The sequence below is a fragment of the Schistocerca americana genome, chromosome 1, assembly GCF_021461395.2.
Source record: "Schistocerca americana isolate TAMUIC-IGC-003095 chromosome 1, iqSchAmer2.1, whole genome shotgun sequence".
Taxonomy (NCBI): Eukaryota; Metazoa; Arthropoda; class Insecta; order Orthoptera; family Acrididae; genus Schistocerca; species Schistocerca americana.
In genome coordinates, this window is record NC_060119.1 from 616,990,441 (window position 1) to 617,018,311 (window position 27,871).

Consider the following 27,871-nt stretch of genomic DNA (forward strand, 5'->3'; position numbering starts at 1 on the left):
TGAGCACACGATCACCACCAAACGACGCGCGCAAGAGATCTTTCACGCGTCTAGCAATACCTTGTTTTTTTTTTTTTTTTTTTTTTTGTTCTAATAAAACCCCGTGTCATTCCAAGCATGTGTGTCAATTTTTAGCTGTCTGTCTACATTATTCCGTGGTTTATTAAGTTTTCAAATATATACTGACTTCTTGATCACCCGGTAGAATTGATGTCTGATGTGAACCACTAAATTCTTCTACCTTCTCCGCATTGTGCGAGACGCACTCTTGAGTCCAGCCTGTCAGCGGCAGAACTGGAGCGCGTCTAACTAAAGTTTACACGAGGCTTTAGATTTTGTAGTCCTGGTTTGAGTGGTGTAGCTGTTTCTCGTGCTGACTGTGTGACGGTCGGTTGTTCGCAGGCGAGCAGGCGACGCCGTGTACACCGGGGTGGCGATCCGCGACTCCGACGCGGCCAGCCGGCGGCTGGTGCTGCGCTCTGGCGAGTGTAACATCACCGGCTGGTCGGCCGGCAAGCGGAGGATGCGCTTCCTGCAGGTCAGTCGCCCGCTCCCGCGAGCCACTCTGCTACACTCCTGAGTCGTATCTGGCACTTGCCACTGCCCAAGAAGTTTCCTGAAGACAAAGCGTATACAGAGCCAAACTTAGCAAAGCCGAACGTCGCATTGTGCGATGAAATAATCTTTACTGGAAGTTTTCACGTAAGGAACAACGAATTTCTACTCCATCTGGGGACTGAACCTGTAATTTAGGTTATTTTTTATGATCTTTATGCAACGCAGGTAACAGGTTCAGGATAGGAAAGGATCAAACCTCAACATGTGGAAGGGAGATCCATCAGATAGTTCGTCATTTTCACCAATTTACACTTATTTAAGAAAAACATACTGATCGATTAAATTCCGGATTAATAACAACATGAAAACCATCAGAATTATAGTGACATATAAAGCGACAAACTACTGAAATTTACCGATATAAACGAAAGAAAACAGTATTCAATAAACACAAAGCATCTGAGTTTATGAACAGTAGGAATGAAATTTGAATAGATCAGTAAAGGGAAACAACATTTACCAAATACAGAGCACATTCGATTTTATGAGGAACAGCTACTAGAGAATTTGAACGCTCTTCTTTTATTAACAGTAATTTACAAAAGTTTATGAGTTAACCCCGCTAAACTCCGCAGCCCACAAATCTGGCAGCAATCACTCAACCCAGGTATAGCTCCAAGGAACAAGACAACTACTCAACTTTTGCTAGACGTGACAGACGACGCGCCGGCGGGAGTGGCCGAGGGGCTCTAGGCGCTACAGTCTGGAACCGCGCGACCGCTACGGTCGCAGGTTCGAATCCTGCACGGGCATGGATGTGTGTGATGTCCTTAGGTTAGTTAGGTTTAAGTAGTTCTAAGTTCTAGGGGAGTGATGACCTCAGATGTTAAGTCCCATAGTGCTCAGAGTCATTTGAACCATTTTTGAACAGACGACGCGGCAAAACCCCGCCGCGGCAATAACTTAGAGCTCGGGCGTTTGGCAGAATGCCGCCAAGGTAGCGGCCCGGAAGTCACGGCTGCAATCACCAAGGTAGACTCGCGTGTTTCGCAATCAACTCTGAACATAAATCACACGCGAGGCAGCACCCTCAAACAATAAAAGAATACACACTAACAAATGATGAGACTCGCTTTAGGAAGATAAATACAAATCGTAACCTTAGATAAAACAAATAGTTATATTATATCCTAGCCAGTAATGCCACCCGAGCCCGCTGCCAAAAGGTTGGCAGCATCAAAGTCCGGACGCCGTCCGCATAAGCAGCGCCAGCGAGACAGGAAATCGCCGCAAGTCTGCGCGCGCCACCGCTGGCTTCTGGTTTCTTAAGCGCTGGAGTCGCGAGCGCTAGGACAGTTCTGTATTCGCCGCTCAGTTGTATACTCGCCACCAAATTGTGTACTTGCTAGTCAGTTGTGTGTTCATCGCAGGAGAGTTGTTGTTTGTCGTCAGCCGACGCTGACCTAGCCGCTCCGACTCGAACTAGACAGATTTCTGTAGACACGGAGTTCACTACTGTGTTTCTGTATTTTCGTTAATAAAGATAAGTACCGACTTTTATTTAATCAGAGTGTTTGGGTTTTCATCTTTCTGTACACTGTTCCAGCGGACCGGTCGGCCCGCTATTAAAAGTGTGGCGGTGACTTCGTAACCCGTTTCTACAGCGAATTGCTTGTCGCTACGAACGCCGCCACAAAAAGTTAAAGCCGAACTTAAATAAACAACTAATATACAGGCTGTCCCACTCAAACCTCTCTGATTTCAAAGAACCAGAAAAAAACACAGTAGATACGACAATGAAGAATGCACCACATTATAGAGCATCTCAAAGAATTTATTTACTTATCGTTAATACACCTCTACATGTGAACCATTTGAAGTACAAAGAATATCGAGTCTATATTCAATTTCCTGCCAAGTTCTTTGTAACATTTCCTCTGTTATTGTTGCAATCGCATTAGTGGTACGATGTCGCAACGTAGGAATATCGTCCACTTTGGTCGCATACACGCCGTCCTTCACGAATCCCCACATGAAGAAATCAAGTGGCGTAATGTGGGGTGAACGTGGTGGCCAGGTAATGGGTCCTCCGCGTCCGATCCAACGATTGGGAAATTTCCTATCCAGGAATTTGCGAACAGCCGTTGACCAATGCGGCGGAGCTCCATCTTGTTGAAAAATGATGTTGGGTTGCAAGTCTTGTACTGAGGGTACACAAACTGCTCCAACATGTCCATATACACTGACCCACTCACTGCTTGTTCCGCAAAGAAGAACGGTCCGACTATCCTGTCATGCATTAGCCCCCACCAGACGTTTAGTGTAGGGCTATCACGACCATGTTCAATGACAATTTGCGGATTTTCCGAACACCAAATCCGAACATTATGCCTATTAACCCTTCGTGTTGGATGAAAGGTTGCCTCATCTGAGAATAAGCATATTTCCAGGAAGCTGGCATATATATCAATGCGCGGCAACGTATCCGCAGCAAATTGTTGTCGGCGTGGTTTGTCGTACGGCGTCAGATGTTGAAGAATTTGCACACATACGAAGACGCTGGTGAACTACACGATGCAATGTTGAACGAGGTATATCAAGTTGCCTAGATGCTTGACAAATTGACTTACGTGGGCTTCTGAGAAACGTTTGTCTGATGTCCCCCACTGTCTCCTCTGAAACTCCGTAGTGTGCACCGCCAGAATGTTTCAGAACACTTCCTGTTGCCAAAAACTTCCTATACCACTCCTTTATTGTTTTCACATCAGGTGGATCACATTCATGCACACGACGATAATTCCTTTGCACAGTAATCGGCGATTTTGTTACTGAAACCCACACTACTGCTTGCGCTCGCTGTTGTGGAATCCCTATTTTCACTTTATGCGACCATGCTGCACTCTAGCGACGATACTTGGCACTTCTGACGTAGGAATATAAATTCTTTGAGATGCTCTACAATGTGGTGCATTTTTCATTGTCGTATTTTTTACTGTGCTTTTTCTCTCCTGGGTCCTTGAAATCAGGGAGGTTTGAGTGAGACACCCTGTATATACGAGGGGCGTTTGAAAAGTCCGTGCAAAAATAAAAACTACTTACGTGTTTGGGGTAAACCTTTTTTATTTTTCGACATAGTCTCCTTTTAGACTTATACACTTCGTCCAACGCTGTTCTAATTTGTTGATCCCTTCCGAATAATAGGAATTGTCCAAGTCTGCAAAATATCTATTAGCTGCTGCAAACACCTTTTCATTTGGATAAAATCTTTGTACCGCCAGCCATTTCTTCAAATTGGAGAACAAATAGTGGTCCGAGAGAGCCAAGTCTGGAGAACAGGGGGGATGTGAAACGAGTTTGAATCCTATTTCCATTAATTTTGCAACCACAACTGCTGAGGTGTGTGATGGTGCATTGTCGTGATGGAAAGGACTTTTTTGCGGTCCAATCGCCGGCGTTTTTCTTGCAGCTCGGTTTTCAAACGATCCGATAACGATTAATAATGTGCACCTGTAATAGTTTTACCTTTTTCCAGATAGCCGATGAGGATTATCCCTTGCGAATCCCAGAAGACAGTCGCCATAACCTTTCCGGCCGAAGGAATGGTCTTCGCCTTTTTTGGTGCAGATTCTCCCTTGGTAACCCATTGTTTAGATTGTTGTTTGGTCTCAGGAGTATAGCAATGTATCCATGTTTCATCCACAGTGACAAAACGACCCTTAAAGTCCTACGGATTCTTCCTGAGCAGCTGCTAACAATCCTTGCAACACTTCACACGATTCTGTTTTTGGTCAAGTGTGAGCAATCGTGGAACCCATCTTGCGGATAGCTTTCTCATGTCCAAATGTTTATGCAAAATATTATATACCCGTTCATTCGAGAAGCCTACAGTACTAGCAATCTCAAGCATCTTAACTCTTCTGTCATCCATCACCATATAAAGGATTTTATCAATGATTTCTGGAGTCATAACCTCCACATGGCGTCCAGAACGTTCAGCATCACTTGTGTCCATATGGCCACTCCGAAAATTTTGAAACCACTTAAAAACTGTTCTAATCGAAGGTGCAGAGTCACCATAACGTTTATCAATCTTCTCTTCAGTCTCCTGAGGCGTTTTGCCTTTCATAAAGTACTGTTTATACACTACACGAAATTCTTTTTCCTCCATTTTTTGACAATCACTTGACTTCCTTGATTCACACGAATGCCAAACACAAAGAAATAGATCAATATGACTGAAACTTGGTGTGCGTTCCTTTCCAAAGATGCTACTAACTAAACATGATCTCGATACATGGGAAATGTTGTTGGCAAGTAGTACCAGACACAGTACTGAATTGTTAGAAGTAATTTACCCCAAAAACATCCACACAAAAACCAAAAGAACTTAACGAAATGAATCTAAAAATGAACTTATACAGCAGCACTTTCCCTCTTAATCTAAACATAATTCTCCTAAACAGATATGAATAACATTACCCTCTCTGTCAAACAATAAATGAATAAATTAATGTCTGTGGACAAGTTTCACCATCAATTTAACATCGCACTTTTACTTACTAATTTCATTGTAAAAATTTGCACAAACACTACGGAACACCTTTCGTTGTCTTCATACGTGCCTCATTGTAAATGTGATGCAGCTGATACTTCTGGAGCAATTTTCCAAACTCTCCTGCCAGCCAATTGGCATGACACTAGCAAGAAACAAAAATTACACAATCCATTTCCTGTCAGCAGAAGCGTCTGGTATCCAAGGATCGGTCAGATTAAAAGCTCACCCCGTTTGCCATCCAGACTTCACGCGATCAAACTAAGTTTCAGGGCGAAAACTAACACAGCTTAGGAAAGATGATTGTGTGTGCAAGGAATGCATGCTAGGTACAGATTTTTCATTTCGGTAGCAACAGCTTGTTCTATTCAAGAACAGAAAAGCGCAAATCATCTAACCACACTGAATAAAGTAACCCACGAACATACAGATTGAAAACTATATACTACAAAAATTATTTTAATCAATTCATAAAACTTATTGTATGCTATTTCATTCCCATCCTCTGACCAGTCAATCCCATCTCAACTATAAACTTCACCGCCACGCGCCAAAAAGAAGCTTAGAGAGTGACAAGAAGTGCCAGCGACACAAGAATGCATCTGTAGTTGTCACATTCCAAAATAGCAGTAAGTAAAATTTCATCCACTGAGTTCCTCAACGTTCTTCCCTATCCTATCATACTGTGGCTCGTAGCACGCCCAGTCTTAAGTTATCTATTAGCTGTACCTCACATCTGTTACTCCGCAATTCTCTTCTCCCGATATGTCTATCCCCTCCAGAATTCTTGAATGTAGGCAACGCAATAAATATTACCACTTAAATAAACATATTCCCATATTAAAAATTACCCTTCCAAAATTCTTAAACTAAGCTCACAGATATATGCTAAAGTGACCACCTGAAAAAAAATTAAACCAACAGGCACATGACAAAATAACTCCCAAAATATTAACCCAAATTTGTACAATTTAACAAATGTATATACACTCCTGGAAATGGAAAAAAGAACACATTGACACCGGTGTGTCAGACCCACCATACTTGCTCCGGACACTGCGAGAGGGCTGTACAAGCAATGATCACACGCACGGCACAGCGGACACACCAGGAACCGCGGTGTTGGCCGTCGAATGGCGCTACCTACGCAGCATTTGTGCACCGCCGCCGTCAGTGTCAGCCAGTTTGCCGTGGCATACGGAGCTCCATCGCAGTCTTTAACACTGGTAGCATGCCGCGACAGCGTGGACGTGAACCGTATGTGCAGTTGATGGACTTTGAGCGAGGGCATATAGTGGGCATGCGGGAGGCCGGGTGGACGTACCGCCGAATTGCTCAACACGTGGGGCGTGAGGTCTCCACAGTACATCGATGTTGTCGCCAGTGGTCGGCGGAAGGTGCACGTGCCCGTCGACCTGGGACCGGACCGCAGCGACGCACGGATGCACGCCAAGACCGTAGGATCCTACGCAGTGCCGTAGGGGACCGCACCGCCACTTCCCAGCAAATTAGGGACACTGTTGCTCCTGGGGTATCGGCGAGGACCATTCGCAACCGTCTCCATGAAGCTGGGCTACGGTCCCGCACACCGTTAGGCCGTCTTCCGCTCACGCCCCAACATCGTGCAGCCCGCCTCCAGTGGTGTCGCGACAGGCGTGAATGGAGGGACGAATGGAGACGTGTCGTCTTCAGCGATGAGAGTCGCTTCTGCCTTGGTGCCAATGATGGTCGTATGCGTGTTTGGCGCCGTGCAGGTGAGCGCCACAATCAGGACTGCATACGACCGAGGCACACAGGGCCAACACCCGGCATCATGGTGTGGGGAGCGATCTCCTACACTGGCCGTACACCACTGGTGATCGTCGAGGGGACACTGAATAGTGCACGGTACATCCAAACCGTCATCGAACCCATCGTTCTACCATTCCTAGACCGGCAAGGGAACTTACTGTTCCAACAGGACAATGCACGTCCGCATGTATCCCGTGCCACCCAACGTGCTCTAGAAGGTGTAAGTCAACTACCCTGGCCAGCAAGATCTCCGGATCTGTCCCCCATTGAGCATGTTTGGGACTGGATGAAGCGTCGTCTCACGCGGTCTGCACGTCCAGCACGAACGCTGGTCCAACTGAGGCGCCAGGTGGAAATGGCATGGCAAGCCGTTCCACAGGACTACATCCAGCGTCTCTACGATCGTCTCCAAGGGAGAATAGCAGCCTGCATTGCTGCGAAAGGTGGATATACACTGTACTAGTGCCGACATTGTGCATGCTCTGTTGCCTGTGTCTATGTGCCTGTGGTTCTGTCGGTATGATCATGTGATGTATCTGACCCCAGGAATGTGTCAATAAAGTTTCCCCTTCCTGGGACAATGAATTCACGGTGTTCTTATTTCAATTTCCAGGAGTGTATTTCGTATCATCAAAATTACGTTCCACTCATTACATTGGTTGTTTGTACTGCCAGAACTCTGTCACATTCGTGGGTCTCAATTGTCTCTGTGACTTGGGGTGCTCCAACCTATAGACATTTGGGTGAAGACAGCTTACTACAACAAACGGGCCATGGTAGAGTTCAAAAAGCTTTCTGATCTCGCCTTCTATTTCCTTTGATTGTTCCTTTGTTCCTAGCACCAGGTCACCAACCTTGAACTTCGTTGGGATATACCTACAGTCTGCCTACGTTTCCTCTGTGATGCCCTTCTTGCCATTTGCTTCGCAATTAATTTCTGTCTCTCTTGTTCTGAGACAGGTGTACCTGGTGGGAAACTCACTGCCTCAGCTATAGGTGGGCTGCCTTCTTATTTCACATCAGTTCATGTAGTGTGAACCCCGTAACATTATTTTTCACACTGTTCATCACATCCTCAAATGTGGTTACATATTCTGCCCAGGTGGTGCTTCTGCGGCTGCAGTAAGTCCAGCACAAACGTCCAAGTTCGTGCATATACCCCTCAGCCGGATTTCCTGCTGGGTGATAAACTGAGATTTGCTTCACGTCTGCCTGCTCCATGAAATTTTCCCATGCTTTCGAGAAGAATTGGGATCGATTGTCAGAAAGCGCTGTCTTTGGCTGACCTAGGTCCTTAAATTAAGACTCCCGTTCCTTTATCATGATGAACTTTTTCATTCCATACCACTTTACATGTTTGGAAAACATATCTACAACAAGCAGAAGGTATTTTTGTCCACCCCTACAGGTTGGAAATGGGCTGAACACTTCAATTGCAAGAAGTTCTCTCACATTTTTGTGCAAGGTGTTCTGCATTTCCCCTTGACTTGGCCCGTGTCACATGCACCTAGTTGCTTCCGCACTCTACAATCCTTGCTGTTAAGCATTACATAGTTCCATAACAGTCCTACAAATTTTTGTGCCCCATAATATCCACAGTCAGATGCACATAATTTATGAGGGACTGTAAAAATCTGGAAATCTGTGGGAAGTTCCTATGGGACCCAAACTGCTGGGGTCATCAGTCCCTAGGCTTACACACTACTTAATTTAACTTAAACTAACTTACGCTAAGGACAACACACACATCCATGCCCGATGGAGGATTGGAACCTCCGACGGGAGGCGAGGGGGGGGGGGGGGAAGGGGGGGGGGAAGCCGCGCAAACTGTGGCAAGGTCCCCCAGACCGCGCGGCTACACCTCGCGGCTGAGGGACTGTACATATTCCTCAGGCCAGCACAGTTGTCACTCCTAATTATTTTCATTCTTCCCGCAGAAAAACATCCCTTTGTAACATCGCCCACCAAGTGAGCCTTTCATTCAATAGGTTACAGTTCTGTAAGTAACTAAGAGCCTTAAAATCTGTCGTCACAATGGTCTCATGTCCTTGCAATACATGTGAAATTTAAAGAATCCCCATACCACTGCTGGTAATTCCTTCTCTGATCTGTCATAGGACCGCTCATGTTCTGTTAGCATCCTACTAGCAAATTATAAGCTCTGTTGTTCCATCTTTCCATCCACTAACTTCCTCTGAAACAGAGCAGCAGCTATTCCACAGACTGCGCTGTCTGTGACAACGTACAATGGGAGAGACTTGTCTGGGTAATAGAGTAAATTACTATTACTCAAACTATTTTTATTTTATTAAAATCCCTATCACCGTCAGCTGTCGACCTTCCACAAACTGAGACCGTCTTTGACGTTTTCCAATAACGCTCATGTTTTATTGGGCGGGCAAAAGACAGATTTTACTTGGCGCTTCATCAATATGCGTCAAGTTTTTCCCAATAGTGGGCCAGTGTAAGGTATAAAGGCAGGGGCTGCCTCTTCCTGCGTGGCTTCTTCCATCTACATAGGTTGCGGAAGACGGGCGTATACCAGATTCCATGTCAATGTGGGAAACATATATTGGACAGATAGAGCGCACCATCGAAGACCGTTGCCTAAAACACTAAGCAAACTCGACTGATGGTATCCCAACAGGTCAGTGGTCGCAGAGCACTGTTTGTCCGAGAATCGCATGATGGAGTACGAACGTACCAAAATCTTGGCACAGATTTCCAAATACTGGGACAGCATCGTTAGAGAGGCCACATAAATTCGTACCAGGGTCGATCTCATCAACCGAAAGTGCAGCTACAATCTCAGCATGGCTTGGGAATCAGTACTGACTTTAATAAAGAAGACTCTCAGCAACGAAAACGATCTGGCGACCAGGGCGTACAGAGAACTTACATCAGTGTCAGCACAGACGCCGACGCTAATGTATCTGCAACCGATGACGCCGATGCGCGGCTGTGGCCGTGCACCGCAGACAGAGCGGCTTCGGGGAGGGGGGCAGAGGATAGTCGGCTACGCGCCGTCAATAGCTCAGTTCGTCGGCGCACCTCACTACGGCGATATGTCTGATCGCCGAAATATTGTGCCCATTGGACACTATCAACCGGCTGTACACCCAGGGACTGTTCATTCAACAAATATGCCAGGAGAAACTGAAGAATCATAGGAAATTGGTATATTTTCGTTTTCCACTATTAATGGGACCTGGCAAAATTTGGCGGTCAGTCCATAGATCCTGATAGTTTTTCATTTTTGAAACCTAGGTTCATTTCATCTATATCTTTGGGATTGCCTGTTTCCCTTAGAATTATTATATTTATCCTCCCAGCATCTACAACCAGATGAACAGACTTCTCCTTCCTCTTGACTATTACTCTTGGGTTGCAATGTTCACTTCTGCGTTGTTCAACAGTTCCCATCCCACCATACGATGTAACTCTATTCTAACTGCATCATGTCTGCTAATGCTATTGGATATGGCCTGATCTTCATGGGTTCATGTGGTTTCACCCAGAGCAAATGTATCACCTTGCCTGGTTGTTCTGAAATTATATGCCTATTTTTAATTAATAACTGATATAATTCTATCTGCTCAGTTTCAGAAACCCTTATAGAATTATTTACTTTATTTCTTGTCTCTTCCTCAGTCTCCATTTCATCAATTAAGCACTGTGCCAAATGCAAACTAGTCACTATATCATCATTGAGTCCACTTTTAAATTTTACCTTTTTCTTCCACCTGACAGTATCAAATTCCAACACTTAATCATTACAGTTGACACATGCCTCATATTTACTTAAAAATCAATTCTGAACACCAGATCTACGCTCAGAGTTGGGACCACCAGAAATGCGTGACGAAATAATTCTTTACCGATTATTAGCTCTAAGTCACCTCCTTTCTTATTGGGTTAGTTTAATTCCCCATGGCATTTTTAATTCACACCCCTGTGACTGATAATTCAACAGTTTTCTTGTTCTTAATGTGTTCATAAGAACATTCTGCCATCCCAAGTGTAGAGCTTCCAGTGTCCACCACAGCAGTTTCACAAACTCCTTCCACTTCAGTATTTATTGTTGGCTGTACTTTTTCAGTAAACTCAAGCTTCAATTCAGTTTCAGCTAGCAGGTCGTCCGCTATCTCATGTATACAGCTTTTAGTCATAGTACATATGTGATCTTCACTAAAAGTTTCTATATCATCATACTCTACAAATATTACTTCAAAAGGCTCTCTAAATTTTTAATTTCCTACACTCAACCACACTACATTCTCTTCCTCCCATGTCTCTGGTATTAACTGCTGGCGAAACTTTGGGAAGTTAGTCCAGTCATCAGCAACACAATCACACTCACCCTTCCCCATCCGTTCAGTATTTAAATCACTCTCATCAGTAACTATTGTTCATCCTTAGGAATAAGAAAGGTTTTAATTTCATCCTCATTCTGACCACTATCATTAACTAAACCATTACATTCTGGATCATCATTACACACACTGCCTTTTCCTGTCATGAACACACATTTTTCTCTCTCTAACTCAAAATTCTTATCCCCATTGAATATTTCTTTAATTACATTTTTATACCCATGATTCCCGTCTTTTGTTCCCTAAGTTGCCTAGCATAATCATGCTTGCTTAGCTTCCAGTCCTCAGGTACCACTTCTGAAACCATTTGGCCCTGGCTACGCCATCATTTGTATCACAATCACTTTCCTTTTTATTCTCCCAAGGTTCCTTAAGTAAATGTGCCTGCTAAGCTTTTTCATTCACACCATTTGCAACAGAAATTGTGTCACTGGATTCTATAGAATTACTCACAGCATATATCACAACATTATCCTCTGCAGCTCTATTCTGCACATCGTAACCAAACGGGACAAACAAACACCATCCAAACAGGGAGTGAAGGCCCAGTGGTAGTGACCACCCGCTGAGTCATCCTCATCCCTTAGGTGTCACTGAATGCAGATACGGAGAGTAATGTGGTCAGCAAACTGCTCTACTGGCCATTGTCAGTTTTTGTGACCAGTGTCACTACTTCTCAATCAAGTAGCTCCTCAATTGGCTTCACAAGCGCTGAGTGCACCCTGCTTGCCTACAGCAGTCAGTAGATCCAGATGGTGACTCATCCAAGTGCTAGCCAGCGACGACGGTAACCACGTCGCAGAGGCATTGCTGAGGCACGTTAACACAAGTGAACGCAGCAAGCCAACACCCAGTGAACGCCCAGAGCTAAGCTTCCGCACTCCTCGACGTTCGCAGAGCGAATGACGCTCCGTGCTGCGGTGCAGCTGGACCCCAGCACAGCCTATCGCACCACAACTTACGGTCGCCACACGCTCGCAGCGCGCCTTATCAGTCCCGACTGCGCAACCGGAAGTGAATTTTAGCGTAACGCGGGCCTAGTAAAACTAGGGCCCGCGTTCGCCCGGCAGCCTCGCCAGCGGCTAACTCCCCTTCAAGGTCACCCGCCTAGCGAGCAACCAAGAGTGGCACTGCCAACCAAAACAAAAAGTGAATATAATTTTTTGAAAAAAAAAAGGAAGGAGATAAGGATCAGAGATAAGGACATCACAGAACACACTTTATTGTCTATCTGGTGATCAGATGGGAACCGGTGTTACCACTGCAAGAAGGCCATTGGTGCGCGTCATAGCCAATGTCAATAAAAATATTTATTTATGTAATGAGTCTCCAGTCTGTTCATCACCATCACCATTCCCATTACAAGATATGTGCCTTACACCACATCTCCAGCTATAATAACACTAGAAACAGACACTACTGCCGTCACATAACTAACAGCACCTTCAACTCCAATAGTCTCAACTTCAACCAATTCAATGTTTTCCATAACTTCATTCGCGCACTCGTTCTCTTCCTCACAGGACACATTTACTTTATCTGGTTGCAAGGCTGATACACTTTCATTACTTTACACAGGTGGCAAGCCAAGACTATTTAGTTCATTATCTACCACATTGTAAGCTCTCTCATTAAACAAAACCTCCAAATTATTGCAATTTTAATATCCACTCCTTGATTCCTGTGTTTTCTGTTAAAATTTTTTCTGTTAAAAATTTTCTAGTTCAAAGAATTCTGTTCCTTTGCTCGTTCTGGTAATCATTGCCGCTGGACCCCAATGGTTCCTATTTTCATCATTGTCTGTTCCTTTGTTTTTTCTCCAATTTTCATTTCGTTCTATCCCTATTTCTGTTCTCCCTACAGTTTTCATTTTGATTTCTACCTCTGAAGTTTGGTGATTGTTACCCCAACTCACATTGTGTCTTTTTTCCTCGTGCTCCCTGTGATTATTTCCTGTATCATTATCTCTGAGCCTGGCTTATAGTCCATTGCCTGATCCATACTTTCAATGAAATCCAAAAAGAATCAGTGGGGCAATGTATAAGTTTCCACTGCAAGTTCTCTGTAATCTCCTCCTTAAAGGAGATATTTCCGATAACACTCCCCAGTGGTCTGTCTATATGTACTAACTTCCTCAATTCTTCATGACAAAATTCTCTCATTGAATATTTACCACCCTTAATGCACTGGCCCATTATAAATTCATTCTGTAGCTCACTCTAATTTTCTTGGCTCCAATATCTGTTTAAAAAGGTTTGTTCAAATGTTTCATATGAGATGAACTGTTCAGCAAATTGATTGGCCTATGTCTGAGCAGAATCCTCCAACAATCTTAATACAACCTTCATTTTACTGTTATCACTCGTTCCCTGTATGAAACAGTCTTTGCGTGCTGCAAGTAAATCTGCAGCATGGTACCTACTCTCCCCTAAAAAGATTGTGCCAACAGGTGCCTGAGTCACAAGCCAATCCACATTTCCAAAAGCACAGCATAATTCTAAACTACTTATCCTATCATTCACTTTTTTTAACTTCATCATTATTAGCAGTAACTACATCCTCCATTTCTTTCCTCAGATTACCAGTTGTACCTGTCATTTCACCTATCAACAAAGTTTTTGTTTCGTCACAGCTAGCCACAATTTTCTGTCCACCTCAATAACAGCTTGCCTTGTCTTATCATCGCTTCCATTACACAACTGCCTGCCTGAAACAGTACGAACCTCAATTCAGCCTCAATTGTATCAATTCTGACAAACACATTCTTTTCCAACTCACCAAATTTTATCGATGAATCCTCCACTTGACTGGTTAATCCCTCAATTTTACCACTCAATTCATCTTTTAAACTGCTTACAGAACTACCCATATCGCCCATACCCTTTCTCAGATTTCCCATCTCGCTCATCAGTGACCTGAGCATGTCAATCATGGTTGTAGCCTTTACTTTTTTCCTGTCTCTGTGGGCTCTGAGGCCCACTTCCATTAGCCGTCGATTCACAATCACTAGGTGATTCTTTGGTTTCCCCTATTTTGAGCTTCATTGCTCTGGATGGCACAAAAGCTGAAATTACAAAGGAAATTGCGCCTGCTGCAATACTTAAATTTTAACTGCGACTCTGCCACTGCTGCTGACGAATGCTGTACTGCTATGCTACTGTCGCAGTGGGATATGGAGCGGCTTTCTAGTGGCTGAGTCAGCGGTAGCTGGGTTCTCTGGGTCCAGCAGGCGGTCTTGGCACTTGGCACGTCGTACGGCGAACTGTCTAGCGCTGGCTGCGATCTCGGCTACAACGGCTGGTGGATTCCACGCAGAATACCATGGCTGGTAGATACACAGATGGCAGGGCATGCAAGGGGAGAGTAGTAGTGGTAGGGGTTGTAGGCAGGCGCTGTAGGGGAAATGTCGAGTGCTGGAGTGGAAGTGCCTTTCTAAACTGAAGTCCACACACACAAAAATTGTAACTTTGGTTAGTATCTAAAAAGTATTCCGCCGTAAACGCAGCTTGTTAACCATTTTAATATCCAGTCGTGAAAGCCTCCATTGTATGATCAGCCACTTCTTATTTATGTAGTCGTGCTTTCTATCTCAGATGTCCTAGTTACAGATAAAACAGTATGTGCTGAACCCAATTTGCATTCGCAAGATAACATTGATCGCTTTTAAATCAAATAGATAGATTATTTATATCCCTAACAGCGTATATTTTCAATAAGTAGCGATATCATTTTGTAGGTCCCTTTCAGGGCGGGAGGAATTCCAAGCGGTACAGGCAGATATCTGTTTCAGTTCTGTATTTTTTTGTGTCATCAGTTTCTGACTGGTCTGATACTGCCCATCACGGCAACCTCTCCTGTCCAATCTTTTCATCTCATCGTGGAAATTGCACCCTGCATCCTCACTTATTTATTGGATATATTCCAGTCTCTGCCTTTCCCTAAAGTTCCCCTCTGCAGCTCCATCTAGTACAATGGAAATTATTCCATAATGTTTTAACACATACGTGTCAAATCATCCTGTCCCTTTTTCTTATCAGTATTCTCCACATGTTCATCTCCTCGCCAGTTCTGTGGAAAACCTCCTTATTTGTTATCAGTCCACTTAATTTTCAACATCCTTCTATGGCACCACACCTCAAACACTTTGAATCAGTTTTTTACCGGCTTTCTCACAGTCCAAGATTCATCTCTATTCAATGCCATTCACTCATAGAAACTTATTCCGCAAATCAAGGCCGATATTAGATACTATTACGCTTCTTTTGGCCAGGAATGCCCTCTTTGTCTGTGTTAGTCTGCTTTTTGTATCCTTTTCGCTTCATCCGTCATCTGTTATTTTGCTTCGAAAGTAGCAGAATTCTTTCACTTCATCAACTTCTTGGTCGCCCGTTTTGATGATAAGTATTCCGTTAATCTCATTTCTGCTGCGCTTCACTACTTTCGTCTTTCTTCAGCTTACCCAATCTCCATCCATATTCTGTACTCGTTAGACCGATCATTGCCTTCAGCAAGGCCTGTATTTCGTTTTTGGTTTCTGTGAGCATGGTAATGTCATCAGTGAATATTAGGGTTGATATTCTTTCACCCTGAATCTCACTCTTGAACCTTTCTTTTATATCTATCATTGTTTCTTCGATGTTCAGACTGAACAGCAGTGGCGAAATACTGCATTCCTGTCTTATAGCCCCTTTAAGTAAAACACTTTGTTCTTGGTCTCCGAAAGAAATTTATATCACCAGTCCTTCCCTAGCGTTACACGTATTTTTCTGAGGATTTCGAACATTTTTACACTACGTTACTTTCATGAACAGTTTTCCTAGGTTGGCATATCTTGTGAACGTGCCTTGATTTTTTATTAAATATTGCTTCCATTATCAAGCGCAACGTGAGAGCTGCCTCTCTGGCGCCTTCACCTTTCCTAAAGTCAAACTGATAGTCATCTAACAGGTTCTCAGTTTTCTTTTCCATTCTCCTGTATATTATTCTTGACAACAGCTTCGATGCAAGGGCTGTTAAGTTGATTGTATGATAGTTTTCATACTTATCTGACCCTGATATCTTCGGGATTGTGTGGGAGATACTTTTCCGACAATAATGGTATATCTCCAATCTCGTAGATTCTACAAACCAACTTGTATAGTCGTTTGGTTTCCACTTCCCCTAAAGATTAGAGCAATTCCAACGGAATGTTGTTTTACAAGTCGTTGCACTCAAAACCCGTTCGCTTCCAACACCGTGCACCTCTTCAATCACACAGCCATCAGGCTAACGCCATCAGTTGTGAAAACACTGAGGTAGTGCTCCTTACGACCAGCAGAGGCCGTTTCTTCCCCGTCTTCGGAATTACTGTACAGCTGGCTAGGTAAACAGAGCAACTGCTCCGCCGCGTGTTTGTCCACCCTGCAGCGACAACCACGCAACCAGTCGTGTCGTCCGGCAATCGTCCCGCACACGCCAGTCTTCGAGGCTCCTTCGACTTGGCTCCGCCGAAGACTCGCTGCTTCGTGCCACTCCAGCAACTGGAGTGTACCGCCACAGACTTCACTTCACTGCCCGTCTCCAAACACAAACCGAGACACCAGCCTTGGTCGCCGGCACTGCCCACTGGCTGTCGACGGCGCGGAGCAGGCGACGACCACGGGCACTGCGCTGGCTTTCGGGAGACGCTGCTTGTCTCAACCGCGGCAGCTGACTGCCTACCGTCGCTTGCGCCTGTCCACAGCTCGGCTGCGACGGCGCTCTCGTCCATCACATGACCCCTCCGACTGTCCTCTCGCAGCACAAGCGCAGACCATGAATGGAAACTAATCTCTGGACTTAAGACTACTAGTGTTAGAGCAGTGTGCAACTAAACAGCGGCTGTTCGATCTGTGTTGTGCAAAGACGGAAAATACTTGATCGTGTCGTTACACTGGTCCATGCCTGTAGCCCTGCTCTACACCATACACTCACCGTCCTCTACTCTGGCAACTGGAAACGCTGGGGTAAGCATCATGTCTTGGAAAAAGATATACCTGGAACACATTTGTTATCTTCTACACAAAATTTCTCGGTTGTAGACAGCGTAATATGGTACAATGATGAACCAACAGTTAGGCCGCTATTGCAAATGGCCTTCAGCAGCGTACGTAACGCAACTGGAGCGTTCACTCTTGAACTCTGAAAACGACCTGTCCTGCCTCAATAATGCCCATACCGGGGCCTTACTACATTCTGTCATACGCCTGAATGCCTAAAAATGAGATAAGGGAAACTGCTGTAGTCTACTGACTGTAATATACTGAATGCTAGCATTTTACTGGCTGACGCGTACAAGTAATGAGAGACTTCACGTGGTCCTGGTAACAGTTAATATGGCTCATTGCGTTGTGTATCTTCAGTGGAAGTATGAAGGCGTAATGTCATCGACGCAGTCAATCCGAAGGCCGACAACTGCTGCCAATGAAGTCGATGGATGTCTGTAGCCATCATTAGCAGTTCATGTTAAAGCGCTACTTGGATCTCCCGATTACCATCCGAAACTTTCTTTTACAGGTAAGTGGCTACCAAACTAGCACACGAGTCTCCTCGGTCTCTACGTGTTTCGACGTTTCACCAACGTCGATTAACTGTAATGCCCTGTAGCTGACGCTTGCTTTTCGTAGCTACCTGCTGGTAAATCATCAGGCACGGTAGGCTTGGTTTCTAGGGGAAGTATGGTCACAGTCGCAGTTCTTGTCTCCACTCCATACCAAAAATTACTTACTGTCACACGTACTTTTAACGTACCACAGCTGTCTAGGATTTAATAATACAAACAAAAAATGTTCAAATGGCTCTCAGCACTATGGGACTTAACATCTGTGGTCATCAGTCCCCTAGAACTTAGAACTACTTAAACCTAACTAACCTAAGGACATCACACACATCCATGCCCGAGGCAGGATTCGAACCTGCGACCGTAGCAGCCGCGCGGCTCCGGACTGAGCGCCTAGAACCGCTAGACCACCGCGGCCGGCAATAATACAAACAATAAAAAGTTTTAATATATCAGTAACTCGTTTACATTAATACTTAGACGTAGCTTTCACGTAAGTTGGAAAAACACTTATTTGCGGGATATAAAATCGAAGTGCGCACTCACAATTGTCAGTATTTCACTTAGCACTACAATGGTCTACATACTTTGGCTACGTGAGCATATAAATGAGAAGAAAGCTGCTTCTTTCCGTTATTCCCACCTACGATTAGGAGAGTCAGCGTTTCTGTAATCTTTTCCCCCTTACTGAAGGGCCTTTGTCTCTCTGTAATCCCTCATTAAACCTGCTGCCGTTTCCCGGTCCTACCAGAGAACTCACAAACATGACCAATTCCCCCCCTCCCCCTTCGATCACTCTCCTCCTTGATCCCCAGTATCTGCGCCGAAAGTCGTCACTCCGTTGCAATCAGCATTGACAGTTGACTTCGTAAACTCGGTTTGTCCAGCGAATAGACATCATCTTTGGCGAATGCTAGCGAGCATTTAATTTGTTGCTGTTACTTGTAGACCGACAGCCTATTCAAAAAAGGGCTAATATCGGGTCATACTCGTGTTGACAGGAGTAATGAAGGGCCAGTTTCACACTACGCTCCACAGGTGGTGGTGTTTCTGGACTTCCACCGGCCGCTAAGGTTACCGCGGGCATGATCGGTTAATCCCGTCCGTCGGGCAGCATAACGGCTGCTCGTTTCTCACGGCTGCTTTTCATGTATAGTGCAAAATTAAAGCTTCCCCCACAGTTAATAAATGGTGAACTGTACGTGTCACCGAAGAACAAGTAGGCTCATTTGAAACAGAAAATATGGTCGATTACGAATGTGAAAACGTGTTTCGGTATCCGCATTAGTTTATAACTGATTGGGAGTTAAATGTTGTAAATAATTCCTGAACTGTAAAAAATAAGATCTCGGCAACGCCACAGGCGATTGCGACAAACGAAGTGTCTTTGGATACACCCTGCAGAGCTCTAGAGAGAGTGATAGCAGACTTATTGAAATTATACACATATTAAAATGAGAGCCCGAAAAGTAGATTAACAGCTATTTCTACTAAATAAATAGAGAAACATTAAAAGTAGCCGCAGTACTGTAAACTTTAAATGCATAAGAAATTACTTAATCTACACTATAAATTGTTTGTTAATATTTACACTTACAAATCCGAAAATGGAGGAAAATCATAGAAATTAATGTTTATAGGTAAACTATGGATATACAAAGAAACTCATAACAGCATAATATTTCTCGGAAAATTTCCGTGTGATTTGATGTATCATGTGTGTATAAAAGGTTAAAATTTTCATTTTCAGTAGTTTAACTGATTTCAGTGCTGCTTGATCAAGGTTTCCTTGGTGAACAGAGGCATTTTGGAGGGGAGTCTATGTTCGGACTCCGCTGGAGGCAGTCAGGATATTTTAGTCTGTGTTTCGAGAAAGATTTACCTGATGAGCGGTGAAATAGCTGCTATTTCGTGTATTAGAACTATTCAGAGTTCCTACTTACGGAGATAGAAAATTTTCGTCATCTGATGGACATGATATTTTCGGGTTGCGTGTGATACAAGACACACTTAGCAGGTTTCAGTGTGTAGCCTTTGTGAAATTTATAATTTAAGATACTGTGGAACTTTAACGGTTTTATAAAGGTAACTCACGTAATTAACTGCAGTTTATTCAGCTGCCTCGAACATCTTAAGAAGCTCTGTCGGGCTCTGAAATTTATGTTAAATATTAAATACTTTCGTGGAACACTGGGAACATTGCGGCGAATTTGAGTTGGCGCCCCATAGATTTATTTAATAGCATGTTGATTTTATACAATATGCAATTGATATAAGACGAGTGATTTTATAAATATACATATGATATAAGACAAGATTAAACCTTAAAGTCCGTGTTTTTCAACCAATTAATTAAGCTGGGTGTGAGAGTGAACAAGTCGTCGGGAATTCCAGGGTATGAATGAAGTGGACAGCGTTGGAGTAGATGTACATTTGTCTGCCCTTCTTGATTACATTCACACATTGGTGAACTGATCCAGCCCCATTTGTACCTGAAGTAGTTACAAGAACCATGTGCAGTCCTTAACCTGTTGAGGCAGCACCAGAGGTTCGTCGGTGGGTCAAAACCTTTTGGCTTCTTTGTGGGATCAAGGTGCTGGGCTCTTGTTCCCAATGTTTTTGTTGACAGTTCATGCTTCTAGCTTTCATTTAGATGAAAACCGTCCGCGATGAGTTGTCCTGCAGTAACACTTGCTGGTCTTCCTGATCGCAATCGTTGCTGTGGCGGATGACAGAATTCCTGGTGGAGTGGTAGAGAGGGTGATGCAGAGATTTTCTTGGCCTCCCTCAGTAGAGCTTGTTTCCGCCTTAAGTGAGGTGGAGGGATGTGACGCAGTACAGGTAACCAGTGGCATGGGGTTGATTTGATGGAACCACTAATGCAGCGCATTGTGTCGTTTAGTTTTGTGTCTACCTTCTTCACATGTACACTTTCCAACCAGACAGGTGCACAGCGCTCGGCTGCAGAGTACGCGAGACTGATGCCAGTTAATCGCAGTCAGCAGAGTTTCCCATGGTTGGTACCATTGAGCTTATGTAATATGTTGTTCTTGCAGCAACTTTATAAGAAAGCTTGGTGCTGTGCTCTTTGTAGCTCAAGGTTCTATCTTGAGTGATTCCGAGATATTTTGGAAATGATTGTACCTCAACGTTTGTCCATTGAGAATAACTCCTGGTTTGTAGTTCGCAGCACAATTCGCTAGATGGAAACAAGAGACTTCAGTTTTTGATGTGCTTGGGATCAATCTCCAGGTCTTAAAGAAAGTTGACATCTTCTCCAGATTCTCCGTAAGAATTCGTTCACCATCTTCGAAATTACTGCTCTGTGCTACCAGTGCGATGTCATCAGCATAGATGAATTTAGTTGATGTTGTGGTTGGTAAATCATTAATGTATAAATTTAATAGTGAGGGGGCTAAAACAGATCCCTGCGGTAGTCCATTATTTAGTTTGTGGCTTCTAGAGCTGCCTAGAAACACTTCAAATTGCCTTTCACTAAGCATGCTGGATATTAGATCCACAATTTCTCGACTTGGTACAACCTGCAGTAGCTTGTAGATCAGTCCCTGTCGCCAGACAGTGTTATACGCGGCTGTCAGGTCGAAGAAATGTAGCCAAACTTGCAAGTCCAACCACTTTTACAGGGGCCACTGAAATGTTTGTGCCGTGTAATGTGTGGGTAAATCTTTTCAGGCAGTAGCACATGGAGGCTCCAAGCTGATACAGAGCTTGTGAACACTCCAGAACTTGGATTTTCGGCCAGTTGATGAGAGATATTGTATTTTATTTCCTTATCCACAACCCATGCAAATTCCGATACAACTAGTATGGTCATATATGAGGGCTCGTCTGGGGTAGTTCAGAGTGAACAGGTCCGGAATGTAGTGAAGGACTGCATTATGTCAAACCTCAATACTACAACAGTTTTGTCGAACATCGCTACACGCCAGCCCGCCATGGCCACTGCCGCACTACGCGTAGAGTCCGCGCATGATATGGTGGCCCATGCGCAGTGACTAATTTTCGTCCAGAGGGCTGAGTGAGTACATTCGTTTGTTCAAAAGGGAAGGATGACTCTGTCTGCCAGCTTTCAGCTGGTCGGCAATGACAGAATCGAGGTGCAGCACCTGCCGTCTTTCTCAAACGGTTTTACGGAAACCATTCGGTAAATAAATTTCATTTTTGTTTTATTTATATCTTTGTACGTCATGTTCATTTTTATGTGCCCATCATTTCGTTAATGGTCATAGTTATTTTGATATTTATGAGGAAGTAAGACACTACGGGAAATTAATCAAAATTTGCAATGAAAAATAGGGTTCGCTATGATTTTGTTTTTGGTGCATATTACACAATATGTTTCTGCCTATGAAAGTTAGCTAACATATTTAATTTTTCTTTAGACTTGGGAGGATGTCTCTAACCGCCACCATTCTCGAAAAAATTGACCTGACAGCACACTCATTTGGGATCGCGCCGCGCCAGCGGTAAAGGCAGTGTGGAACATCCACAACATTCCTCGTATTTCATAAACAGTTTGCGATATCGAAATGAAATTTTAGCAAATGATAGCATGCAAAGAGGAGAGTATTTTGCCGTATGTTTATTATGCAAAGCTTCATTACCTACCGTGTTATTCCACTAGCTACAGACCTTTGCAATGAAAGAATGTAATTTTTAAGGGCCATCGATAGCTGATGAGACGAGAAATGCTATGAGTTTTGGAACAAAAATAAGCGAAGACATTACACGTTTATTTTGTACCGAGAATGTGCTTTTTCATGAGATATTGACGTTACTATTTCTCAGTTCCTCGCTTCATAAACTACTGTTGTAACCTCCCAGCAAGAATATGAAAGTCAATGTTAAGTGAAATGTTATCTTCCCACAAAACTGCATAATAAAAGTGAACCAAGCGTAACCTGCTTGCAAAACTAAAGAATAATAATGACTCAATGTAAACTCCCCACAAACATTAACTAATGAAGATTGCTCATTAAACCCACAATAAAATTAATTAAATAATGAAGCATAAAGTATGTGTAACATCTGAACACAAACAATTAAACCTGACAAATTTTATAAGGGCAGCGGCGCTGACCTTCGGCCCTGTGCAATAATTAAACCTGAACACAAAAACCAAAATTCTTACCTCAGTAAACTGCATCTATATCTGCTCTTATTTTTCGGCACAGCTCCGTGCAATGCTGGCCCATGTTTAATTTTGATTCTTAGAGGGAACGCATAGGAAGTATTATTTAACTTTAAATGAATCTTTTTGTTTAAAACAGTTACTTTAAGAGAAAATTATTATTGGGGCAATTCTTGAACAAATTAATTACAATTAACATATCTTGTCAGCTGAGCGCAATGCTGCTTCATTACCTTCGATAACAATATACCTCGTCCTGAATCGTGACCAGAGATGCAAGGAGAGCACGCCGCCGACGCATGCCGACGTCCGCTCAGTACAACCGTCCACTCGCTACAACTACTGCCGACCGACTGCCACTCGCAACTGACTACTCCCTCTGCCGACTCCACACATACTACTCTCGCGCGGTCAAGCGCAGACTAGCAACGATAAATAACTCTCTGGTCAGAGATTCTGTCATGCCTCGCCATCGCTGTTAATGAATACATACGTGTTTCATAACCCTCCACTGGGGGGGGTCAAAAATTTGGCAGCGATGGTGAGTCATTTGGACTTGCCATGAGCAACAAATTTTTTTTAACTAATTAACTTTACAAACTGAGAATATACTGATGTAAAACATGAAGTAAATATGGTGCACATGCACCGAGTACAAAACATATTAGGCAATAACAAAATGTGAGTACAAAACATATTAACAAATGACATAAGTGCACATGCACTGAAAAATTCTTCAAAGTTTTCACAACAAATAGACATAATGAGTACAAATTTCTTGACAAATGACATAAGTGCTCATGTACTGTACTTCAGAACATATCAGCAAATCAAAAAAATGTACATACAATGAGTAGAAATCATGTTAGAAAAATGACAAAGGTGCACACGCACTGAAGTAGTGAACATATCAGGAAATCACAAATGTATAGGCAACGAGTACAAATCATATTGAGAAATGATAAAAGTGCACAGGCACTGAAGTTCAGTACAAAACATATTAACAAATGGCAGAATGCACACACACTGTAGTTCAGAACATATCAGCAAATCAAAAAAAAATGTATATACAATGAGTAGAAATCATGTTAGAAAAATGACAAAAGTGCACATGCACTGAAGTAGTGAACATATCAGGAAATCACAAATGTATAGGCAACGAGTACAAATCATATTGAGAAATGATAAAAGTGCACAGGCACTGAAGTTCAGTACAAAACATATTAACAAATGGCAGAAGTGCACACACACTGTAGTTCAGAACATATCAGCAAATTAAAAAAAATGTATATACAATGAGTAGAAATCATGTTAGAAAAATGACAAAAGTGCACACGCACTATAACTCAGAATACATCAGCAAATCACAAAATGTATATACAATAAGTAGAAATCATATTAGAAAAATGAAAAAAAGTGCACACGCACTATAATTCAAATCAATTAAAAAAGTGCACACGCACTATAATTCAGAATATATCAGCAAATCAAAAAAAATGTATGTGTCATGAATACAAATCATATTAGCAAAAACATGATTTTCACTATGTTACAAGAATTAGGATAGGAAAGGGAAGGATTGCATCATGGTTGTAGCACTTTAGGTTGCACGCAGCTGCACTGAAAGTCCATATCTTTCTACTGGAGCACAACACCAAGTGAAACAATCTGAAGTTCTTTTCCCAGAAGTATTTATCAGCGTAGCCAGGACACTGAAATGTCGTAGTAATATTCCATGTTATCATTTTGGCAGTACATTAGTTACACCAAACAGTGGGACCATAATAACATCTCCCTCGCTTACAGTGGTGGACAGCATGTCGTGTCAACACCACATTCTTCTAAGGTACACCAACGTAGAATTAGTGCAAAAACCAAATATAGTGCTCCATGATCAAGAGGATATACAGGACAAACGGATATTGCAGTAATTCAAGGTAGTTAGGTCAGAAGGTGAAGGACGTTAAGTCACATACTAGTCTTCACTGAGAATTACATTAGTAGTTTGCGGCATTCATTGCCCAGTTATTGAACATTTCTGTACCATGCATGTAGTATTACAGAATAATCTCCATAGATTGGCGTTTTACAGAGAATATTGACACTCATTGCCTAATTATAAATCATCAGAAGTCATTACATAATTATATTCATGTGGTGCTTTACAGAGAACATTGGCACTCATTTCCTAATTACAAATCATCAGAAGTCATTACTGAAAACAGGAGGAAGTCAGTAACATAGTATTACAGAATAATGTTCATAATTAATCATTGGTCATCTCAATACAGTAATCAGTAGCATTCATTTCCCAGTTACAAAGCATAAAACAGGAGGTAGTCAATAACATAGTATTACAGAATAATGTTCATAATTAATCATTGGTCATCTCAATACAGTAATCAGTAGCATTCATTTCCCAGTTACAAAGCATAAAGCAGGAGGTGGTCAATAACATAGTATTACAGAATTATGTTCATAATTAATCATTGGTCATCTCAATACAGTAATCAGTAGCATTGATTTCCCAGTTACAAAGCATAAAACAGGAGGCAGTCAATAACATAGTATTACAGAATAATGTTCATAATTAATCATTGGTCATCTCAAGCATAGCATATAGCATACAGCATAGCATGACAGAAAACGTAATAAGTCAAAAACATTGACAGTGTTCAGAAGCAAAAATGTAGACAGTGTATCACAATGTAGCAGTAAAAAAAAAAGTAAAGTAGTCACGATGTTTAGCTATCATAAGGCAAAAATGTCAAAGTCAACTGGTGTTTGCTATATCTTAACTATTTCATAATGCATACAAACAAACAGGAAAACAATCATACATACATAAAAATGGAAAATGTGCACGGTCTGACGTGTAACGACAAGAAAAGCGACCTGCTAACCTTACCTTGCCGAGCACTTGCCAAGAAAAAATACGACAATCATCAGTAAGTGTTCATGTGAATATAATTGCATAAGTGGTCATAAAAAATTAGGAAATGGCATTACAGTGTGATAAATCATAAAGTATCTTCATTCAATAAAAGGTTTGACGTTCGACACGTGATGGTTTCCTTTCGATTTTCTGGTTCTCAAAGTTTCGACGTGTACAACATTGGGGTGAGGAATGCTGCGAATCCGATATGGACCTGCGTATAGAAGTTCAAATTTACTGCACCTACCTTTTATTTTGTTGGATAAATAGTGTGTACGTACTAATATCTTCTGTCCAATGTGAAAGTCACTGCGTATACAAACCTGTTTTTGTTGTCTTCTCCGGCGCTCTGCGGCACGTTTGATGTTGTTCAGCGCAATGTCAATTATTTCATGGTATCGTAGTCGACGAGATGTAGGAAAGTTTACTAATTCTTTAATTTGGTTATGTGGTTCAACATTTTTCGGTATAACAGACGGAGATAGCATAGTGGATTCATTTGGTATGGAATTAATTACATCCTGGAATGAGTGTATGTGTGTGTCCCAATCAATATGTATTTTATGGCAGTATATTCTACACAGTTTACCAATTTCTTTCATTAATCGTTCACAAGGGTTCGAAGAAGCATGGTACCTGGATATATATATCGGAGAAATGTTTCTAGCTCGTAACATATGTGTCCATATAGCAGATCGAAACTGTGATCCACTGTCGGAAATTACTTTCAACACATGCCCTCCATGAAATAGAAAATGTTTTACAAATGCTTTCGAAACAGTTTTAGCAGTAGCTTTGCGTAACGGAGTGAAGGTAACAAATTTTGAAGTGAGTTCAACAGCGACAAAGATGTAGCAAAAACCACTATTAGTTCTGGGAATCGGACCATAAATGTCTACAGCGGCCATATGTCTCAATTCAACAGGTACAATGGGATATAATAGAGGAATATGTGAAGTCGTGTCTGATTTATCTTTCTGGCAGATTTTACATAACGCTAAAACTCGTCGTATACGTTTCTCCATGTTGGTAAAATAACAGTTCTGTCTCAGTATAAGAAAACATTTTCTGGCTCCGTAATGTGCGTAACTTAAATGAGTATACCAGATTAATTTGTTAACAAGTTCATCAGGAATGCGTAATAACCAATTGTTGTTGTCGGGATGAGAGCGGCGAAACAGAATGTCATTGCGTACAGTGTAATGGTTTCTAATGGTAACATTATTCCTATCTTGCCAAAGGTGTTTAATCTCTTTCCACACGTTGTCTTTACTCTGCTCTTGTGCTATGTCTTGCAATGACGACGAAATAAAATTTTCGAATGCAGCTTGTTGAATGTACATGACGCTGAAATTTGCTTTGCAGAAGTTGGTTGCTATGTCTTGCTGATTGTTGCTGAGAGAACGGGATAGTGTGTCTGCTACAACATTTTGTGTGCCGGGAATGTGAACTATTGTAAAATTAAATTCCTGTAGATAAAGTTTCCATCTGCTTAATCTGTCGTGTGTAAATTTAGCCGAAAGTAAAAATTGTATCGCTCTGTGGTCTGTGTAGACGGTGGTATGTCTTCCATAAAGAAAATGTCGAAATCTCGTAAAAGCCCAAACAACACATAATGTTTCAAGTTCAGTAACAGAATAATTTCGTTCAGAAGGTGACAGAATGCGACTTGCAAATGCGATGTTTTTAATTACTGTACAACCATCTTCTTCAATTTCCTGAAAAATATGTACGCCTAAAGCGGTGTTAAAACTGTCGGTGGCAATAGAAAAATTTCTAGTAAGATCTGGGTGCGATAAAAGTGGTGCATTCAACAAGGCTTCTTTCAGGTTCACAAATTCAGAGTGTGCTTGCTTATCCCAGGACCAAATAGTGTTTTTACCTGTCAATTGACATAATCTAGGGGTGTCTAAAGCAGAGTAATGAATAAATT

General features: G+C 42.5%; 1 protein-coding gene across 2 annotated transcripts in view; it reads left to right on the top strand.

Annotated features, from left to right (window-relative positions):
• Window positions 1-27,871, top strand: part of LOC124625433 (ATP-sensitive inward rectifier potassium channel 8-like) — a 137,839-nt gene that overhangs the window by 54,711 nt on the left and 55,257 nt on the right. For both annotated transcript variants that reach the window (XM_047149170.1, XM_047149171.1), the window contains exon 2: window positions 403-538. In XM_047149170.1, the coding sequence (XP_047005126.1) occupies window positions 403-538 (136 nt within the window). The remainder of the gene's footprint in view (window positions 1-402; window positions 539-27,871) is intronic.